This window comes from Platalea leucorodia, assembly GCF_965183815.1.
Source record: "Platalea leucorodia genome assembly, chromosome: 1".
Classification (NCBI taxonomy): Eukaryota; Metazoa; Chordata; class Aves; order Pelecaniformes; family Threskiornithidae; genus Platalea; species Platalea leucorodia.
Genome location: NC_138823.1, coordinates 47,887,665 through 47,910,710, shown reverse-complemented (window position 1 = coordinate 47,910,710; position 23,046 = coordinate 47,887,665). Strand labels below are relative to the sequence as shown.

Sequence of the window (23,046 nt, the reverse complement as noted above, 5' to 3'; positions counted from 1 at the left end):
TTTATAATCTTCTGATGCTGTGTTGCTTGCAGAGCATGTGAAGTAGCTGTAGGTTAGGATTACAGAGGAGGAGACAATTCTGCAATGCAGTGTGAGCTTTTCACTATCTGAATTCTGAAGCATTCATGAAAACAACATCCTCATGACTTCAACACAGATCACATGCAGGTAGATACAATGCACAATACTGATCTTGTCTCTTCAGGCTGTATTTGAACATTTAGCCTTCATTTTTTTTAAAGTTAAATTTGACGTGAGGAATATCTCTGCAGCAGGAAAAAGTTAAAATCAGTCTGAAATGGCAGTCTGTCAGCATGTAATGTTCGGTGTGTTTTAGCTACTTGCTTCATAAGACACCGGCATCTATCTGAGCTGGGACAACACTTGGTTTTTGTTTTCTTTTAGTTTGCTCCTAAAGCATAAATATGGAATAAGGGGTCAATTACGGTAGCTTTGTTTTAACAGGAATCCTGTTCTAATAAAATATTTACGTCACCCGTCATTATTTTCCCAAATGCAATCAGTGTTCGTGTCAGTGCTCCTTGACTATCATTTGTTGTATGGTACACAGGCTGGCAATATGACAGTTGAACAAGCAGGTCCTGCAAGTGGCTCAGCAACATCTCCTTCTAGTTCTGTCCAAGTCCCTTTCTCAGGACTATAGCAAATAGTAGAAGATTTGTAGGCTCCCTGTAATGGAACAAAAAGTCATATTAAATGTGGCTTTGGTAAAATCCAAGTCACACATCAGCTTTAAAGGTGTCTGAAAGTGACTCATGGTTTTGAGCTCTAATTTAGGAGCCCTTCAAGAGGTTTGGTTTTCATATGGGCTGAGCACCCAGCCTCTGCAAATCAGGCTCCTTCACAAACGCCTTATAAGTAGAGCTATAAGCATAGAGTCCCGTCAATCACTTTTGCCAAATTTAATCTGATTTTTATATTACTCCATATGAGTGAATACAGTCTGATAATAACTCATCATCAAGCACAAAGGTGAACAAATAATCCATGTTCTCCACAAGTTGAAAACCAAACCAAAACCAGCCCCTGCAGCTACTTCATCCCTCGTCTCCTCTCCGTCCCATCTGAGTAATATACAGACTGGCTGCAAGAGCTCAGGAAGAATGGGAGGGTCATTGCAGAAAGCAGGTACACACCATACTCCAACTGTAGCCTCCTACAAGGTAAATACTGTCGTCAAGGACTGCGCAGCCAGGGCCACTGCGACCCTCCAGAATAGGAGTCTGGAGGATATTCCACTGGTCGCCTTTTGGATCGTAGCACTCCACAAGCATTACATCGAGATGGGAGAAACCTGGATGGGGGCATTGAGAAAAGAGAATGTGCGTTAGTTATGACATACTGTTTTATTATTTGTTTTACTGTTAAAATTATTAAATTACAGTTACAATTATAACATCATTGTTAAACTTTCTTCTAGAAAATATTGCCATATACATTTAAGCCATCTTCTGTAATGTTAATGTCTTGTTACTTCAGTTCAAATAAATCTGTTGAAAGCTTTTACCATTAGTTCTACAGTCTTCTACAAATCACAAGTACATATAAAACCTGAACAGATCAGAAAGTAACACTCAGTAATAACCTATCAATGATGAAAGCAGATTCAAGCAATATTCCTCCTCATCTATCAGTGCTAATGCGAGTTTGAACATGTAGGAAAAGCCTGTCCTGGCAGTCTTTCTCAAAGGTCAGAAGATCTAATCTATTCAAAAGTCAACAGATTAAATCTCGCTCAGAAATCGATGTCCACCGAGTCCAAGTAGAGCGCTTACACAACTGGTGCCACTTTGTTCCAGAGGGACAAGGTGCCTAGCACGACGGACGTGACGTTCGGGACCAGTTTCAATTTTCAAGCTGATTTAAGGTGTACCCTAAGCAGCGGCTGTGATGTGACAAAGTCTTTAAGGCAACAGAAAATGTAACCAAAAAAACCCGGTGGTCCCAGCCTTCCCTGATAGACCAAAAAAGGCTCCATGCGACTGCTGCTTTGTATTCACTAAAGGGCAGATGGGTCTCAGCTCAAGACTCTCAGGTTGTATCAATTCGGTGAGCTGAACATAGACATACAACCCAGGAGTCCTGGTTCCTGCTCCAATATTTAGACATTTCCCTATCTCAAACTCCCTTCTTTAGAGCACCACAGTAAAATTATGGCTTTCTTAATATGCTGGGATGCTTTACTTGACACTACTGTCTTCTCCATCAAGGTATGACAGAAAAGAGAAGTTAAGACTTTCTGGAAAAGGGCATTGGTGATATTGGTACTTCACAATGATGCTGCTTGTATGAGTATTATTTATGTCAGGAATGAATAGCTGTGATGAAATAATTTTTTGTTGCTGTGAAGTTTTCAAGGGGCCATAGAAAGGCCACTGCAGTGTGCCCAGAATCTGTAAAAAGCTCCGTAATAAACCGCAGCATGCACATGACTAGCTGTGATGCGACAAATGCACTGCTGACACTAGTATACAGATCCAGCTTCACAAAGGAGGGCTTTGCCACCGAGTCCTGCTATTCCCGCCCCGGGTGGAGAATTTGTTGCATTTCATCCACACTTCAGTCCCCTCCCTCCTCCCCTTCCTTGCAGTTCCTCCTTTTGTTTCACTGTACAGAAGAAACCAGTTTTCCAAAAAGCCCTTCTACCAGACAGCCTGCGGCTTTCCACAAGCCTGGATGTTAAATACCTCTCACAACAGCAATTCATACATAACAAAGGCACCTAGGGCAACAGTTGTAGAGGCAAAAATACAATGTTTATTAGAAGTTCCTTTTTCCCCAGAGGCTGGTAGGTGAAACTGGGTGAAAAAAAGAAGGAAAAGGCAGGCTGGAAGCAATTCAAGCCTATGCAAACCAAAGCACGTGCTTTAGCTATAGGAAGGGGGTGACATGTTGACTACTACTTTAGGAGGAGAAAAAAGCCAACACTGTGGAATGCTGCAACCTTTACAAAATTTGCAGGTGCACATGTGCAGGCAGCTTTTACCCCCTTCACCCTGTCAAGTCCAATCCAGGAACACCCGTCACAACTGGGGGTGGGGAGTGGAGGCACAGCAGCCCTGCACCTGGCTGCAGGGGTTTATGCACCAGTACTATTTACCAGGGAAAATTCACATCTGAGACTTTGTCCCCTACATGCTCCACAGGCATTCAGATCTTCAAAAGCATCATGTGGCTTCAAAGCCTCACAGGGACCTGGGTGCCAGAGTCATTCAGGCACATGGTCTGGTGTTACTGGAAGTTAACATCACTTTTTCTTTTGCAGTACAATTTTCTCTTCTGTTGCTCTGAGGCTTTTTTTTTTTTTTTTAAGCAAGAAAGGAGAAAGAAGAAAAAAAGGGAACATAAACTGTCAAATACTGTCAGGGGACAAAGGAGCAGGAGCTGTGCTTTTTGTCTAAGTGGCTGGATTAAGCAGAATCTCTTTAGTAGTAACAGCAACGGCACGTAGGTATTAAGACAAAAATACCAGATGCCTAAGCAGTAGTTATTTTAATATGAGACCTTTTCAAAAGATGAAAACAAGAGACCTCTAAAAAGAATTATAATTAACAAGCTACATTCAATACTAAAAAGGGATCTAAAGAGCCTAGTCCTAATATTTAATGGTTGGAGTTGGTTTTTTTTTTTTTTCCCCTTCATTAAATCAGGAGCTTGTTTTTGTGTGTTGCTCTGAATAAAGCTCTCTTTAACTGCACATTTTGGAAAATGATTTACAGAGGAAAATATTGCTGGTACTTTCGGGTCAAAGAATAATCTGTTTGTTTCATTGAATTCTTGGTAATGACAAATTGTCCATGCCTTTGAATAATGGAAGCTCCCATTTTTATTATCTAAAGCATTCATTACTCATATATTTAATGTACTGTTATAATTTTAAAATAATTTGCATAAAATGTTTTTAAAATTGCTGGCTCAAGTGTCCTGTTAAATTGTGTTGCCTGGTTTTTAATGTATTTAACAATGACTGTCTAACAAAAATATCCTTTATCAGGAGATGGGGGACACTGAAATGCTTTTTCGCTATTAAAAATGTGACCTTTCAAATGGTTTCCTCCAATTGCATACAGTCGATCATTCATTACGGCCAAAGTGTGGATTGCTCGCTTTGTGTTCATGTCCTGTTTTCGGGCCCAGACGTCCATCACAGGGTCATAGCAGTACAGCCAGGGGACATATTCCCCATTGTGAACGCCTCCTGCAAAGTAAACATACTTCTGTTAATCAATGTAAATAAAGACATGGCTCTGCAGCAGGAATTTAGCTCTATGATTTTAGGTTCTGGGTTTTTGTTGTTGTTGTTTTGAGTTGGGGTTTTTTTTGTTATATAGCGGGAATTCGAAAAGACACTGGCCTGAAATATATATCTTGCCATTGTGAACGGCTCCTGCATGGGCTGCCAAAGGTTGCGGTAACGAAGACACGTAACGCCACTCGTTGGTCTCCAGATTGTAGCACTCCACGCTGGACAAGTAGCCAGTTTCGTTTCTTCCACCAATGACATACAAGTTCTTGTCAAGGCGACAGGCGTAGAAACTGGCTCTCCTGGAGGACAGGGCAGAACAAAACAAAACAAGCCAACAACAAACAAATTAGCCATGTCAACCATGTTTTTTCTCTCTCCAGCTGACTCCCTGAACTAAGATAGAGGCTCCTTCAAACGCTATGTCAGACAGAAGTGTCCAGGAGCTTCACATGCTTACAGCTATCCTAGAGACTGTGGCTGCTTTGCTAATCAAATACATGCTCCACATCAAATGAATACTTCATTTTTGGCGTCAACACAATTAAGCACACATAAATCTGGCATAAAACACCCCTTTTCAAAGCTGTTTGTTGCCTTTTCACACCCGTGAAAGATAAAAAGGTGCTCATTAATGTTTGGGGCATTACCTTGTAAGGGATGTAACAACTCAGTAAGACAAAGTGAAAAATGAGGTAGATAATGTAACAATAATAAATTATCTTGACATTCACTTTCTTTATGGTCCTTCAAGGGTCATTGTTCCCAATTTACTAAGAGAACCACATCATCAAAATTTTTCTCCAATTATCATTTTTTTCTTCTTTCTGCAGTACTGCAAATAGAACAACTTTCCTTACGCTAGGCACAATATTACATTTCCGCCCTTTAGCTCAAAAGAGGTCTGTCTCCATCCTACTAACCCTGAGAAAAGTTTTAGCCACCTGTCCGCTTTCACATGCAACTCAAGTATGCAGGAAAATAATTAATTTTTCTGGTCAGGACTGCTAGGCATATATTAGTTCGTCTTCCTCGTGCCTCCAAAATTAACAGTAAGTGTCTGTTGCTGAAGCAAAAATAGAACAGTAGACGATTCTGAGACCCTGTTTGGTGTAATCCACTTTCAGGGAAAGCTCCCTGTATTATTCAGCAGCAGGAAGGTTTGCTAGGGTAGAGGCCTTTAATTTTAAGCTGCAATGATATGAGAAAGAAAATTGCAAAAGAGCACAGCTGGGCTAGGATGAAGACCTGTACAAAATGTTGAATGACAAGAATTGTCAGTCCCAAACCTCAAATTTTCTCTTGGGTGAAACCAGAGTGGTGTGCGAGCCCAGAGACAAGCAGGGAGGTGAGGCATGGCAAGGTCTAGCTCTGATAGCTCCTGCAAAACAGGCATGCTGGAGTGTGGCTGCAGCTTGCCAAACCCTGCTCTGTGGCTGACACAACGCACTCCGGTTCCTGCCCAGGCACCCAAATTTGTGTCTGGGAGCGGCTGCATATTGCACTCCTGAATTGCACAGTAAATCTTGGGGGCTTGATGGTCACCTGCACCATCAAGGGCTCGACACTGCAGACCACTGCAAAGCATTTGGGATGAGCGGTGGACCACGTACAGAGCACAACACCCTGCAATGAACAGCTCTGGTATCTCCCAGCTCCTCCCCAGGCTTCCCTATAGTCATCCCATGACCAGGTGAGCTAGCAAAGCCTGGTGTGCCCTGTCTCTAACCTGCCATCTAGCCAGCCACGCGTTCAGGAGTACTTCCTTCAGTGAAGGCAGGAATAAGATCTCCCTCCTTTACCCAGCTGCCTATTTTCACAACATTAGTAGTATGCTTTAACATTTTGGAGAAATTTCCCTCTTTGTTAAATGTGGCTGAGAGTGGCTGACGGTTTATAAGTTGGAGGAGAGGTCAGGCAGACATGAAGATACAGCCGTGGAAACCGCAGGGCTGGCTGGGCGTTCAGGGAACAGACCTGACACACCACTGCCTGTTTCTGGCCGCACGTTTTGGATTTGGTGCACACCTGACAGGGCTCCTCACCGTGGCTGGTGAGGAGCTGCGTCACCGAGCACCTCCTGTCTACCTCTTTGCTTTCATCTTGCCTGCACATGGGCGACTTGGACAGTGCGGGAGAGCACCCCTTGTTGAGCAGGAACACTGGCACAAGGATAAGGCTACCAAAAGAAAAGAGAAACAGGAGGACAGGAATGCTGCTAAGTGCCTCCAGCTCAGATGACGAATTAAATAAGACCATTTAATTTATCTGTCAATGGGCAGATAGAAGCTGATGGCATATATTGCTCTGCATGGTCGGGCAGCAAATTGTGCATCTATGTTTTTAGCCTGATTTTCTATGGAAACAAAGCTTATTTGATTACACTGTACGTGTACCCATGTCTGCCTGAGTGTTGTCTCCTCAACAAAAACCTGCTGGCTGATTTCACTCTAATTTGACAGAGGGTATAGGTGTTAGAGGCAATCAAGTGCCTATATGTTTCCTGAGAGTATGTGACAGGCCAGAGGCAAGACAGCCTGTAATGGCCCCAAAAGTAGGAAAAGCTGCAGAGGTCACATCCTATTAGACATCAGAGAGCCTGCACGGGTGGCACACGCTCTCCAACCCTCCTGTGTCCGGCAGCTGCAAGGCACAAACCCACAGGGTGCCTGTCAGCAATGCCTGGGGTGCTCACACGTCTGCTGGTCTGTCCTTGCACACCTCCTCTGACAAACCTGTTAACGAACTGCTCTCAGCGTGGTTTTTTTTAGTTCAGGTTTAAGAAACAGATGTAGGTACAACTGGCAGGCATCACTATTTTAACTAGGATTTCACTGACATTATTCTGTACGTGTACTCCTGGTTTCATCCACACAGTGTCACTATAAGGAGCAAAAATGAAAGCGTCAGCACGCTTCACTCATCTGCTTGGATGTGAATATTCACTCAGTAGCTCCTGGCCCAAGTATTTTAAGCTTTTTGGTTTTTTACTTTTCAATGATACAGTGTGTAAGGGACATGCTGTTAAGCGATGACTTTTTAAACTGCTGTAAAACAGGATTCATATTAAAATATAATACAGCAATCTTTGCATGACAACTTTCCCCACAAAACTGGGAGAAGACTGTCCATTCTAATGAGATAAATGGAATCCACCTCAGGATCTGAATATGGACAATAAGACAATTATTTTGGGGTTTTCTTCAGGATTGCAAGTACTTGACGTTCACTGATCTCTGAAATGCTTTTCCTTCACACCCCTTCACTCAATAATCAACCCAACTAACAACTTCTCGTAAGTACACACACATAAAAGGGAAAAATTTCTTTCTGATTTCCACAGATGATGAATTTATGCCTTGAAACAAGAAATGCAACTACCAGTCTGAGGTTTAAAACTACCAATGCTATTACTGATCATCGCAATATCTGGACCTGATTTCAGGGTCACTGTTAGAGTGTATGCTTTGCTTTTTAAAAACTAAAGTCATCATAATAAGGGTTAACATTACTATTATTAAAGTCATAGACTAAAACAAAATGTGAAATTGTTTTATCTCTTTTTCTGTGGCTTCTTTTCTCAGTTCACTCGGCCTCAGTGAGGACGCTGACCTACTCATTTCCCCTTGTGCTTCTTCAGGCCCTGGCACAATGCCATGTTTTTTTGCACATCTTTAAAAAAAACTTTTAACTCAGAATGTAAGAAAAAAGGTGTTTTAAATGTTATTATGTTCCACACACCTTGTCCAGCTCTGGGCTGAGCTGGCAAGATGCAACAGTACTGGCTGAGGTGTCCAGCTGAGGCTCATGCCACAAGTTCAGATACGTCTGCTACGAAGACCACTCCTTCCGTAGGCATGTTAATCTAACTGAACTGCTCTCCAAAAAGCATCCCGTTGTTATTGCATCATCAGGCAGATGTGTATTTCAAAAGCCGATGAGTCATTTGCTGCTTCTTTAAACACACGCCTGAAAATAGTACATACTTTTCAAAAGCATGTATTTTTGAGATGTTCTTCAAATGAAAAGAAACCAAACTTGGCTTTAAAGAAAATACACTTATGGCTCTGAATCCATAACGGGATTAGACTTTTCTTTATAGCTCATACAGTAAAATCAATCAGATATGGATTTTAGCATATAAGATAAAAGTTTACTCATCAAATATTTCATACAGATTTTCAACTTGAGAATGTACTGCCTATGAATGAGACCCACATTTACCTGGCAGTCATTTCAAAGGAGCTATTACGGTCTATCCAGCCAATTATTCTCAGACTAAAATTCCTAAGTAGGTTTTGACTTGATGGACCATAATGACTCAGAAGAACCCATTAAACAGTCCGTCTTGTCAGTGGTGCCTGCATTATGCCAGCAGAGACAGGGCGTGACCCTGTACTCCTAGCGGGGAAAAAATAGCCTGTTGACTTTAATGGGAACTTGATCTGACTAAAGAAGCTGGGAAAGGAGACTGCATAAAAGCTCTCTCTTGCTTGTATGATCTGAAAACTGGACCAGACCCTACCTCTAAATGCTGCAACAGCTCTGAGGAAGTCATTAGGGATGAGCAAATAAACCATTAAAAACATTTTAGAAAGTGATTTGAAAATCCCTGTTTTCCAACAATAGCCCCAGTGCTTAGGAGCCTTTATAGAGAAATAATGGGCAAGCCTATGAGTTATGTATCCTGAACAAAAGAGGTGACGATTAATGTTGTCATAGTAAAGCCCCTTGCAGAAGGAACTATGTATTAGTGGACCATTACATTTAAATAACACTGTAAGGAGCTGAGATGCTAATACATTACAGTTTATTACCGGGCAGCTGCTAAGCAATCACAATGTGCAGCAGAGTTTCTGACCCTTGGCTGAAGGCAGCAGCCTCCACCAGAGCACAAGGCAAGTCATAATCCATACCTGTGATTATAAACTGAAACACAACTGGCCACTGTGAAGGCGGAAAAACTCCTACTGTCTGTTTTCTCCAACCCTCAGCTACCTACTTCTGCCTTGGGAGCTTTGTCAGCCAAGTAAGCCCAACCGTTCAGCCAGCCGCATGTGCCCCTCAGGAGTTTTGCTTGCAGATACCCAGAGGGCCCAATTAGGACACAGATTAGGCTCCACAGAAGAGCTTCAGGCTCCGTACAAACACTAGTCAGCCTCCCGGTTCACTGAGGATGACCTGCACGGCGACGTGCAATCTCACGCAAACCTCCTGTCTCCCCCGCGCCAACACCCGAGCCGGCGGTGACTCAGTCTGGGGAGCTGAACTAGGCGGCAAGGCGTCCCTCTGTTTTAAGGTAGGTAACCCAGTTGTGAGGTTATCCCACAGTGCTGGCAGGAGTGGGGGAGAAGGCTGGGGGCTGCCAAAGCAGGGCCACCTCTTTAGCTAAAGCCTGCTGTTGGCCTAGCTCTGTTAACAACTAAAAAAGAAAAAAGAATTTTAGTAAAGGATTTTTAAAGCAAAGGATGATGTTGTTAATAAAGCCAGAGACTACAATGAACGGTGATGCTCTTTTTTATCTCTATTTATATAGCTAATTTTATCAGTTCACTCAGCTCCAACAGGGAACCTCCTCAGATCTGTTCCACTTGTGCTTTTTCATGCAGTGGTACAATGCAGTATTTTTTGGTGACAAGCATTGCACATGGGTCTGCATATGGACTTAGGTCAATCAAGCTGAATCCTGAACAAAGGCCCTTCAAAAACCCTACAGACTGACATTTTACCTCTGAAAATTTGAAGGGACACCCATATTTCCATGCATGTCGTAATACACCTTGAATCGCAAGGTTGCACCAAGTTCAATATATTGATGACTGCCAGACACCTGAACACTGGGGGCAGCCAACAGAAAGAGAGCGATAATACTGACAGCACATGGAATGAGGGAAGTGTCTTAGGAAGGTGGTGTGAGATCTCTTGTACATTGGATTCATGAGAAGATGGGTGTTGAACTGAAGGATGGACATTGAATGCTCTTTCATAAAACATTATAACGTTGGATCTTCTGCCTTTGAGATTTTTCTTAGGAAACATGCATTATTCGGTTCAGGTTTGGGGGACTTTTTACCTGCCAAGGTAGGATTTGGGATCCAGAGTTACGTTTATGCCATCTTTACTGGCCATTGCTCAAGTCTACATGCACCTCTGCTCTTCACTACACAGTTAAGATTACAATGTGTGCTACTCTAATAGGCATTAGCTGACAGCAGCTTCACTCAAAGACCACCTAGGATTAAGAGCCCTCTAACAAGGTTAGAGATGTTGAGGAGAGCTTTTCATGGCTGGCATGGTGAAACAGGATGGAGTCAACATGTGAAGGTTTCAGTTCCCTATAAGATATCTGACTATACTGCTTATTTACTGCAAACTCATCATGACGCTTCAGTCAGGGAACATGACAGGACACTATGAAGACTTCAGAAAAATCCTTCAGACCGTACTCAGGCAACCGGTAATTGCACAAAGTCCATGGTTATCTCGCATGAATTAGCCCTGCAGGATTTGGCATCTGGAGTTTTGAATCTGGAAAGTTTAAAAAAATTAGGAGACAAATGGTAAGCAACTGCATGCTGCAGTTTTATCTCAGTATTTTCAATGCTTCTGTAGGCCTCCTTACTCCCAGAACTAAGCCAAACTTCAGCTGCTCCTAGGATGATAAAACATATATTGAAAAACATGTAGCAGGTTTTTACCTCTCTTGCATGGGTGGAAGTTGTATCCAGCTGTTAAACCTGGGATCGTATCGGCTAACAAAGTTTGTACTGTGTTTCCCTGTAAAGATAGATTATTTTGACACTCAGCTGTTTGTTTCATGTATTCAACATCATGATCGTAATATATATTACATATACTTCACAAGTTGACAGCTTTTATGAAGGGTTCCCCCTTTTACAACAATGTATGATTACACTATGTGTACAGTAATAATTCAACAAATGGGGCACTGCAAGGTTTGAATTAGCAATTGTTAGCAGTAAAAGCAGATAGAGATTATTCTTGCTCTCTGTAATAAGATCTTGAAAATGTGTATTTAAATTTACTTATAGATGCTGTGGTACTTTCGCAGCCACAATAAATCACAGCACTGAACAAAATTACTGCCCAAAAGAGGGCATCCCCATGGTATTTTTATGACTAGACTATTTTGTGTCAGGTAAAAATATCAAAGGGAGAACATATGCTTTTCCTTCTCCTCACACCATCTGTATGTGGAACATGGTAAAAAAACCTTGTGCAAATAACCAGGAGCTGCATAAGCCATCAGCACGGGGTATGCAGTGTTTGCACTAGATGGTTTATTCTACCATGTACTTTCAGTGTAACTTAGAAGGAATTACACATGTGCATCGAAGAGGGAATACACTCTTAAGAGTTTTATTCCAAGTGCGTTAGCTAAAATATGAAACATGAGCAACATACACCAGCTAACTAGCTTATCCCTGCTGTCAGGCCCAAGAACTGTATTCATGTCTTCACGATATTAAGATTTCACCTTATTTTACATGCAGATTGACATCAAAGCAAGAAAACTGAAGCAAGAGAGTGCATGGCAATTTCCTGTAACACCTGAGACTTCAACAGATGAGGATCTCGGAAAGAGAAACCTTTGTTTATGTATGTGTGACTAAAAAATTGAATTAGAGGCTTCACAGGCCAGCAGAACAACCCAACTGCGTATGTCACAGTTCTATAAATGGTCACTGGGTATTCTACAAGGTGAATATTTTTGCATCGGAAAAGCCTCTGTAGGATAGGCTCGCTTTGCTTGTTTCATTCCACACTTACTTCAGCATGTGCAAATAGACCATCAAGATTGTAGAGAAGAATAACAATACAGCTAGAATTTATATTCATAATAATTTAAGATCATGTTCTACAAGAAAACAGAGAAAGAAACCATGTTGACCACTCTGGCTGGAAGCAAACTCATTCCCTCGCTATGTTATAAGCATGTCCTATATGAGGAAGGTAAAGCAGAAGACTGATGAATAATGCAGTATTTCCCTTCAAATCCAGCGTGGTGCCTAATGAGGACCAAAGCCCTTTATGCTGAGCACCACTCAAACACATCTCAAGACAGGGTGAGATCCCCATACACTAAGGGCAACTGGTCATTTTGCCACTGGGTTTAGGGAAGCGAGGCTTTGCTCTTGGTCTCTACCTGAATTCCTTTAGTCTATACAGACCATTTAGAAAAAGAGGCATTGAGAACTATAGATTCAATAAACAGTAAAACAGAAACAGGAGGCATCTAACTGGCTCTAGGTCTCACTATTTAGGACATTTATTCATCTATTTCTATTTCAGAAAGTGGGATTTCAAAACAATATAAGTATTGATCATAAGTTTGGACTTCTAGGAGGAGGTTTTAATGCTGCCGTATTCACTACATCTTTCAGAGTTACTGGGGACTTTAGCGGTCACTGGGTATACAGCAGCTTTTTAATTGTTGTCATACAAAGCTATGATTTGGGGCCCTTGGCCTCCTAACATAATGTGTCATACACATATCCACTACAGATACCACGTATGTAGAAGACTGTATAGCGCAGGGTAGAAAGAGAAGGGTTTAGTGAGCCTGGAGTGGGAATACAGGATACAAATCTGGTCACTTCACAGGAAGGGCGATGAAATCAAACTAGAACAGGCACAAAGAAGAGCTCCTCTGGCGACAGGAGGAACAGAAAGTTTACCTTATGGCAGGAGACAAAGAACTTGGCTTGATGCACCTAGGAAAACAAAAGCTGAAAGGGGATAGGAGTGCTGTCTGTAATACATCAGAGGAACAAATCTCCAGGAGGGGAAAAACTATTAAGCTGAAGGCCAACTTTGGCATGAGAACAAGGTGATTTAGACAGTCAAAGAATACATTTTACTGGAAATTAGAATAAGGCTCCTAGTCATTTAGAGCAATTGGATTCTGTAACAGCTTTCCAACAGGAGTAGCAGGGACTAAAAGTCCAACTGCTTTTTGAATGGAGCTTAGAAAATATACAAAATGGGACTATATGATGCCTGTGATGGCAGGAAAAGGACTTGATGACCTACTTAAGGTGCCTGGTGTAACTGGTTTGACTCCAGTTTAATTTTGGACAGTTTGCAAGACAACTATATCTATTATTTTGCCTTGCTCATCAGTCAGGAGTTTTACACATGTTAGGAAGCACCTGTCAGAACGTGGAAACTGTAACAAGTGATCAGAAATCAGGATTAGCAAATCAGGACGATGGGACAAAAGGAGGCAGATGATGCTGCTCTCTGCTCTCTACAGGAAGGTCTCTGCAGCCATGCCAAAAGGTGAAGGGCTCTGAAGGTTATGAAGGTTGGTCCTAATCCATGCCTGTGTTCTGCAACCTGCTCTCATCAGCATTTACTCGTGCAGGGATCCTTGTGACTGGAAAGGCACAGCCATAGGAGGATGTTAAAAAAAGAGAAAAAATGTCTCCCATGCTCTCTAGGTTATCATGAAGTCACAGGAGCAGCATGGAGGGTACATGGGTGCTCCTCGGGGTCCACCTGGCTTCTCAAGAACCTGCAGGTCTGATGGCTAGAGAAATGCATGGCCCTCCTTCCATTGCCCTCATCTCAAGGATATTTCTGTCCACTGGAAAAACACCTGGCACATTCTCATTCAAATCAAAAGCCTTGTCATGCTCTGGGCAAGGCAGTTCCAGCTAGGTCCATAGGAAGGCCCTTCTCTACTCTGAGGACGGCAGGCAAAGGTCTTTACATAAATTCAAGTGGGTATGGGCGAGTAGCTCCCATATAGCCACACATTTAAAGCAAATCAGTTTCAAGAAAGCACTAACCCCGCAATAGCACAGGATGCAGTTTATGATTTTCAGGTCCACTTTTTTTGACAAGTAAGATCCACTTCTTTTGGGGTAAATTCGTAAAAAGATCAGTATCAGCAATGCTCCTACCTCTTTTATTCCTATCTTCTCTATAGGTAAATCCCAGCTCTGGTATTCATAGAACAAGGAAGCTGCTAGACATCCGATGGCAATGCCTTCAGCTGAGAAGCTGATCTAGGGGACCTCAGACCTAAGGTACTACCCATCTCACGGTTGTGCTCGACTCCTATCTCCGATGCAGGATATGTACCCATTCTTACATCTCTCCGTCATCTTGCGACTCAGTTTCCACATCTTTAAATTGTGGGTAATTCTATTTCTTTTCTTTCATCCTCCATGTGACATGGCTATTTAATTATAAACTGTCTGGAACAAGGTCTGCCTCTTATTATCCATATGCCTACCACCAAGCACAACAGGGGCCCTCGGTTGTTGGATGTGGTTGATGCTCCTAATAATGATTATCATTAATGATACCACGCTATCACCTGTTTAATATAAAGGAGATCCAACAATAGAACTGAAGGGCTCTTCTCCTAAGACATTTAGTGATATTTTTAACTACACCAGAAATATGCTTATAGGGTGGACTGAATTGTTTGTCTCAGGTTTTAGGAAGTGAACAGATGTAACAATTTTCTATAATTTGGTTTAGTGCAGATGCTGAAATGGGGCATTCACAATAAAATATATGCAGTATATGTAATTTCAGCTGGATCCTCTGGTGTTTTAAAGTAAAAATGTGTACCTGCAAGCTGTTTTATGGTTTCTCAGTCATAATTATCTCTGTTACACAGACTGCTACAACTACAACTCTTTCTTCGTGTGCAAGCTTTTTAACAATGTCTTGACAATTTTGTGAATTTCGCAAGGCATGGTATTCTCCTTTTGCTTTGCTCAGAAGCCTGTTAAATTGTTTAATTTCTCTTTGCGGTAAATTTATGAAGTAATCAAATCAAAGAAGGTAGCAGCAGATAATCTATATGAGAAGCTCCTGCACAAGACTAAAAAAAGGACCAGTTTAAGAATCTCAGAGTCTAGATAATTAACACATTAACAACTTTAGCTGCGAGTATCTGGTTTGACAATAGAAAGGAAGCATTCATCTACTGCAACTGCATTATTATATTATGACTGGAAGGAGACTGGAAATGAAGGTTAAAATTCTTAACAGCTGCTGCCTGGTGCATGCACTTGAAAGAGTCTGTTCTGCTGCCTGTGGCATTTCTCAAGGGATGTGGGAGCTGATGAATGACGGAGATGCTAATGCTAAAGTACCAGATACTTATTACATCAATATCTAAAAGTAGCCTTTACCAGGTTCAACAATTAGGCTGAGGGTCCTCAAAATCCCTTGCTAATGACTACATCAGCTGACCTGATGGACAGACAGACAGAGGAAGGCAGATGCTGTCTGTGCCTTTTAATATTCTATACATACCATTAGGGTTCCACTGGTCTTCTCCTCCCAGCACGAACAAGAAGTTTTCCACTTCCACGACACAGTGATGGGCACTGTTATACGGCATAACTGCAAGTAAAGCAAGAATTCTTTGTCAGCTCAGGGCGCTGATTCCATCAAATATTTCCAAAGGTACAAAATACAACACTGGGATTACATCTGTATGAAATAATGGGGGAATGCATCACCCCAAGCATGTATGTCCACTGAATTAGCAGCAGACAAAGCCACTTATTAGTAATCTTACGTTATTCAATCTTGCAAATAATTGAGGAAAAAAGCTGGAATTCTGGTCCCTTGGCGCCCCCCCACCCGCCCAACTGCTGTATATGCGGCTCTAAAAATAACTTGTAAAAAGGGGTGAAGTTGCCTGATATTTCCCTGAAAATAAGCAGATGTTAGGAATCCTAATATGCTAGGAAACATTAAAAAAACTCAGCCCAGCTTTGTTCTGCTGGTAATGTTTCCACAAGAAGAGTCAGTGTGTTCAGTAGCTTTCTATTACACAGCAATGAACAAGCTGCATTTCCATACAGTTTTAAGTTTTTAAATTAAGGTCCTGCTGATTTAATGCCTTTTCCAAATGTATACGCTTAATTTCCTGTACAATGTCATTAACAGCACAATCACACATTTTCTATTCATCTAATCAGGAAGCCCTTTGTTAACAAAGATCAAAACTGTGGCATTAGGTTTGCAATATCCCTTTTTTTTGGCGGTGTCACGATTACTATGGACCAACTACGGTCGCAATAATCTATTTTTTTAAATTTCCATTTTCCACTGCAAATGCTAAGACACAAAAATAAGGACTTATATATACATAATATGCACACATTGTTGCGGTGTCCCATACAGCACTGTTGTGATATTATATGGTAAATGTAAACTTACACAGCATTAGTTATCATACCACATAGAGTAGTTTTGGCCCAGTGACACCAGTAGGAAAAATGATGTCCTTGTTCAGCTCATCATATGGGCACCTTAAATCTAGGTGAGGACAAATGGGGAGGTGATGTGCATGTACAGGCAGGGAACTTATTGCTTGACACGGATCAACAGAGCACTTAGGAAACCAGTGCAGTGGGAAATCAATATGACTCAGGGCCAGCTCTTACTTTGTGCTCTTTTGCCAATGCCAAAAAAAAAAAAAAAAAAAAGAGGCAGCCTATCTCACACTTGGATTATTTTGGGTGATATATCTCTCATTTCATTTGTTTTATTATCTTTTATTTTTCTCAGAATGCAGTTGTGCAGTATAGCATATGCAAATAATAATAATAAGAAATACGCACAGCTTTGTTATTTAGGACATTTTCTTAAAGATCAAGTGGGCTCATTTAAGCTTCTTACTGAAGTTTTTGCCAAGGCAATGATGAATAAGTAAGGCACATTTTTAGTTTCTAGTAAAGGTCGAATATCATTTTCATAGTCTGTGCTCTTACAAGTCATGTAAGTGAAGCAGTTCTTAAATTGGGCAGCCAGGTACAGTGAAAGTTCATTAATTAAGGTTATTTGTTACTAGTACACTTTATATAACTGGGAAGTAATCCTATACTAGGCACTGCATAAGATTTTATACTACCTATAGTTTCCTGCAGTGGGATGAAAGAACAAAAAGATTTTTATTATCTTTCTTAGCCCCCATATCATATTTCTCTCATTCTTTAATCTCATACATTTTCCCATTTTAAAATTCTCTCTCTCAAAACCCCAGTACTTTCCTTGATTTTGTGGATGCTTGTACTACAGAATGAATTTGGGTCTCCCATGGGAAATTTGCTGTTTTCCTTAGATGCTTTTTGGGACCCCTCCTCTCATGAAGAGACTCCCCAGATCAGTCTGCAGGGGCTTCAATTCTTCAATGCTCTTATTATGGTTTCAAATTAGGTCCAAGCCAGTGGTTGTACTCTCAACCAGGCTCTTCCTTTGGTCAATCTGGAGAGATCTAGCATTTATCAGAAGAACTGTCTGCAGGCAGCACACATGCATATTTTTCACATGTTGTGTTTTCATTTTTACAAACACTTTTGTTTATTTATCCTCCATATTGACACAAACAGGGCCAGTAGAGGAAGAAATTATATTTTAAGCTTTTCTGCTGTTCCTATGCATATGAACTATGCAATAAGACTCCCACACTTATGATGATAATTAAACCTTGAAAACTAAGGGCTTAATCCTGGCTCCTACTTAACTTGATGGCAACATTCCCACTGATAACGGGACTGGGCCCAAATGACCCGAACTACCACCCGTAACTCATAGGAAAGCTAAAGGGAAGCTTGCCTTAGAAAGGAGGGTAGTATTTGGGCTTCAGAAGGAAAGGTGACTGCAATAAAACACTGCAGACCTTTATTATGACCTTTGTTTCGCACAGAGCTTTGGGGAAGACTCTGTTCTTGGTCTCATGAATCTGCCCATGGGGCTGGAGGGGGCTGGAGAAAACAAGGAGGACAGAACAACACTGTGGACATGTAAGAGGGAGGGAGTTTTGGCATTGAAATTGTGAAATCGCCAACATCGCAGTCTTTCTCCCTGACCATTTTCAGGGTCCCTCAGAATCGTGAGTTACAAATAGAAATCAAAACTATGGGAATGAACAATTTTTTTTTACTGCGTTTTATAAACGCCCCTTGAACACACCCTTTAACACTTGTGTTGTAAACTGTAATTCCTTATGAAGACACACCCATATAGGGCATAACTTTTCATAGGTAGAGTCAAAATTATGCGGCAATGAGCATGCTAGATTCAGCCTCTAGTAGAAACAATCTTCTCAAACTCACTGGGCTTGCCAGGGTGTAACAGGAAGAATTTGGCCCATCACACAGTCTGGCCAGGCTGCTGCTTTAATTATTTTTATACGAGCCTTTGTCTGCTGTTTTGCTTTAATAATGCGAAAATCCCATCTTCTCATTTTTCGATTTCAACTTAGTGGAACACCTGCCTGCCCCGCAAAAAGGGTATTTGAAGAGAAGTTTGTACGCCACGCTCAGACACAGCCCGGTGTGAGTTTTTAGCGTGTCAGTCAGTGAGTTAGAGGGAAAGGGTAAGGAGAAGCTAATCAGGATGAAATGAGATTAAAGGCTGTCTAATTTTACAGCAACTGTGATCCATCAGCCACTGTGAAAGTGACAGTGGAAATGAATGATGGAGACAGACAGGTGGGGCTGTACATTTCACTGATTTATCCTCAAATGCACTGGGCCTTATTTTATTGAGTGAACATGACCGCATTTATCATGACTGTCATCTAAACCCACTTCCCTCCATTTAAAAAGGTCACTTTACTAGGAGGGAGTAGGATAGAGGCACTTTCAAAACAGATTTAAAATTTAATAACACATGTTTATAAAACCCTGTGCAAGAATTCTCAACTTTATTAAAGACCGATTTAAAAGGAAGGAGAAAAGACTATTAAAAAGAGAAGATGAAAAAAAGCCATGGCCATCTGAAAAACATGCTTAGCTACCAAGGCGATAGGTGCCAGAGAATTACGTGAGATGGACAGATATAAACAGATTTGTCGGAGCGGGCAGAAACCACCTCCTCTAAGCCCCTGCCACTCACGCACACTTCCCAAAGCGCGGGAGGCCCGTGGTTAACACCTTGTGCTTTCCTGGACCAAGAGCACAAACAAGTCCAAGCCGTCCTACAGAGGACAACACCCCCACCAGCCCCCTTCCCGTGTAATTTATGTATGATCGGTAGCAGACCCTCAGTAAGGTGGGAGGCAATTTCTCAGGTACAGATATGTAACATTCAGAGCTTTCTAGGTCAAAACCAAATGGGTGATTTATACTTGAGAATGATCTGGAAGGCAGTGGAGTCCAAGGCTGTGGTGGTGTTTGCTAAGAAATACTTCACTGCACAAACATCAGTGACATTGTGCAGGAGGTGACACTCGTGGACGTTCTTCAGACACAGATGCAGGTGGAAGACGCAGCAGCGCTCTGCACATCAGGATAGCTGTCCCAGGCAAAAACTCCTCACACATGCCAAACCTTAGTTAATAAAAGGCACCAGATAAGGTTCTGGGACCTACTTTCAGAAACAGAGTCTACAGCTTATAGCCAAACGCTCATGAAACCAAACACTCCCAACCATAATTCCTATGAGGTCAGCCAGATGCAACGATGCTCCAAAGGCACCTTCAGCCTTTGATATGGGGGTGACAGTGACACACCTCACTCACCTAACAAACAATAATGTGTACTGTTTGTCTTACCCAGTTTTGCTTAGTTTCTGCCAACAATTGCACATTTAGGAAACAGCATCTCCTTGTTCTCTATATATTAATCTAGGGGTCATCAGTTCCTTCTCCTCCTTACAACCCACCTTCCCCTGTCTATTGTCACTTCAACACTAACTAGCAGGGAAGAAGGGGGAACAGGAACGGCATTTCTCAAGACAGGAGGGATGAGCTGTGGTCCCAGGAGACCTGAAAACTGTGAAACAGCCCATAGCCATTCCCCTGCTCTGCTAAAAACTTTCGGAAACTGTACTTGATTCTTCTACTCGAAGTTTAAAAAAAAAAAAGTCCATAGATTTTTCACTGCCCTGAACCAGCTGCTTGGGATACAGGAGGTACCATGGGGAAAGCCAAGAAATATCTTCCTCAGATACTGCACAGCTTGAGCATAGCCCCTTCAAGACTCAGTACACACCAAGAAGTCATGCTTATCATCTCTAATGACCTGTGCAGATGACGCAAGAGAAGAGTGTGTTTCCAGAACCAGGATGTTATTACCAGAGGACATATGGCGTCAGTAACGACCTTCCACAATATTAACAGCCTAAGCTGTTGGCTACGTAATATTCAACTACTGCTACTTGAAAACTGGTTATTTCCACGGTTCTCCAGAGGGCAGAGTAACGTGAGAAGATGTCTCTTTCCAGTACAGAAGGCACCTACAAGCTCACTTCAGGAGACTGTGATTTGCTTATCGCAGAGATACAATATTCATTTCATTCCCAGTCCTCTCCCCAAAATGCTGGCCAGACCACAGCTGGTCCAATTATTTCTCGAGAACAGAATATCAGATCCTGTTCACCTTTCTTTGGTTCATACATCATTTGCAGGAAGACTATGCATTTATTACTGAATGTGACCTTTTATTTCTCACCAAGGAGGTTATATAAATAAACACCAGGATTCCTCTGTGAATTGTTCACTTCAATTGTTTGTTACTTAATAACTGTGGGGAAAGACTGACCACAATAAGTATGAAATTCTAGCCTCAGTGAACATGGTGGGAGTTTTGCCATTGACTTTAAAGGCATCGAGTTCTCACCCACTGGTATTTTCTGCTCAAAAGATAATGAAACAAAGTTAAAAGAGGAGAAGAATCAACAGTAGATGGCAAATACCTCTGTTAACATTCCTACGGCCAAACTGCACCCTGTCAGCTCAACTTCAAGCAAATACATGGGAAGTATTTTTTCTAGTAACACACCAATGCCCATCTTGAGTCTCAGCTCAAGTCAGTGGGGGAAGCCTGGGACAATCCAACAGCAGTCACCATAAGCAGAAAACCCTAAGATGATCAGGATGAAGCACTGTGCCTCAAAGTCACCTTTAAGAACAAATAACCGGTATAGCTCTGGTCCAGCTGCACCACAGAGAACTCCATAAGCTCAGCTAGAAACTTCACAACCTCTTCATCCCCGTGCCAGTTTTGTTGCAACACCATTCAAGCCATCACAGGTAAGATGGACACAGGCCAGCAGAGTTCATCTTGGACACAGCCCCTACTTCACCTGACGCTGCAAGTAAGCAAAGGCAAAACGCCACCCCAAACCTACCCTCAAATAGAGATAACATTAGCACTAAGAAAAAGTTATCTGAGCAGATGAAAATGCTTGGAATAATTCACAACATAGTGACTGGTATTTCATACTAATTAAGATATTTCACATTATGAAGATATTTCTAATTAATGAAAATATCACATTTTTCATTCAAATGTCAAGAGTTATTATTTTGATATATTCTCTGGAATAACATGACCCAGGACTGTTCAGCAGGGTTCTCAGTTTAGTTGTTTTAATGGGCTAAATTTTTCATTTGTGAGCATCTAAAATAAGACACTTAAATTCATGCTGAAGCACCAGATCAGGCAAACACAACATAAGGAATAGCTGGCATGCTCAGCTCCCCCCTGTAATAAATTGTTTTCAAGTTAGTTGGATGCAAGTTCTGAGTACAGACCTGTCTACTTCCATGGGTGAAACTCACCCCATGGTAGAAAGTTTTATTGGGTTTTCAGCAACACATACATTTGCTGTTCAAAAGAACAAATTTTATCCATATATTTTCAAAGCTGCAAACACACATTTGGATTTCATCTGAATAACAAAATAAAGCTGCTTACTGGGATCAACAGCGTCTGGATAAAGTAGGAAAATACTGCATTTCCACCTTAAAAACTGATGTTCCTGTACCAAAATCCTGACAGAATCCTCCCCGTACAGTGTATAGCAAACCTATGCACACTCTGCTGCACCCCCTTGCCACCTCCCCCATGGCAATGACTCCGTGCCGCCCAAGTGCCGATACAGCATCTGAGAAGTACGAGTAAGTCAATACACCAAACTTCTTGGCAAGACGTGGAGCAGGGGGAAGTAACACATGGTCCTGTGGGAAGGTTCAAAGTGACAGTTCCTCTTGTTTTGTTATCTCCTACTTACCCGCCAACCTGCTGAAGGCTGCCCCCAGCCACCTGGATGCCCCACCGATTCCCACACAGTTTATCAGGAGACACTTGTTGTCCACCACTGTGAGTTATGCAATGTTACCTCAGTGATGGCTGCTCCCCAGTAGAATATGCTGTGTACCTACTCAGGCCTGGATTTATGGTCTCTAAAGTAGAGCCCAACATATATTACTGGGGAATGACATCTCGTCACATCATAACAATCTTGTGATGAAACATTCATGTGTGACATTTTGCACAACAAAATCTCCTCATGGAGGAAATGATGAATAGTCCCTGATAGGAGAAAACCATGGCAGAAAGTCAGAAAGCTCCAGAAAGAAATACTACTTTGTCCCACTGGAGGCTTTCAGATCCTCCAAGACGTCAGCTCCAGGACATGCATTCCCTTTTCTAAGAGAGCCACAAGATGGAAGACCCCAACCAGAAGCGGTGTGTTAACACCCAGCTGCTTGTGACCAGTTGCATCTGTTCATGGCTCAATTTCTACCTGACCTTGAGATGTGCACATTCTCCTGCTCTCCTCTGGGGGGAACCTTCCAAGCTCAGGACAACCACAACCACTCCTTGTGTTTTCCTGGCTGGATCCTGTTGGTGCTGCTCAGGGACCCATGTCTTTAAAAGAATTCATCACATGCAAGTTGAATCTTTCACTATTTTGTCTCTCAGGCTCAGTACTTCCTATGCTGCTGTCCACTCTTAACTAACATTATTTCAGAGCAATCAAAAGGTTTGGTT

General features: G+C 41.9%; 1 protein-coding gene across 1 annotated transcript in view; it reads right to left on the bottom strand.

Moving 5' to 3' along the window:
* Positions 1-549: 549 nt before the first annotated feature.
* KLHL14 (kelch like family member 14) overlaps positions 550-23,046 on the bottom strand; it is a gene marked incomplete at both ends in the record, with an annotated part of 60,498 nt that continues 38,001 nt past the window's right edge. The window contains 6 exons of the mRNA XM_082321950.1: positions 550-690; positions 1,158-1,315; positions 4,061-4,219; positions 4,376-4,566; positions 10,963-11,041; positions 15,566-15,655. Of these exons, the coding sequence (XP_082178076.1) occupies positions 550-690; positions 1,158-1,315; positions 4,061-4,219; positions 4,376-4,566; positions 10,963-11,041; positions 15,566-15,655 (818 nt within the window). The remainder of the gene's footprint in view (positions 691-1,157; positions 1,316-4,060; positions 4,220-4,375; positions 4,567-10,962; positions 11,042-15,565; positions 15,656-23,046) is intronic.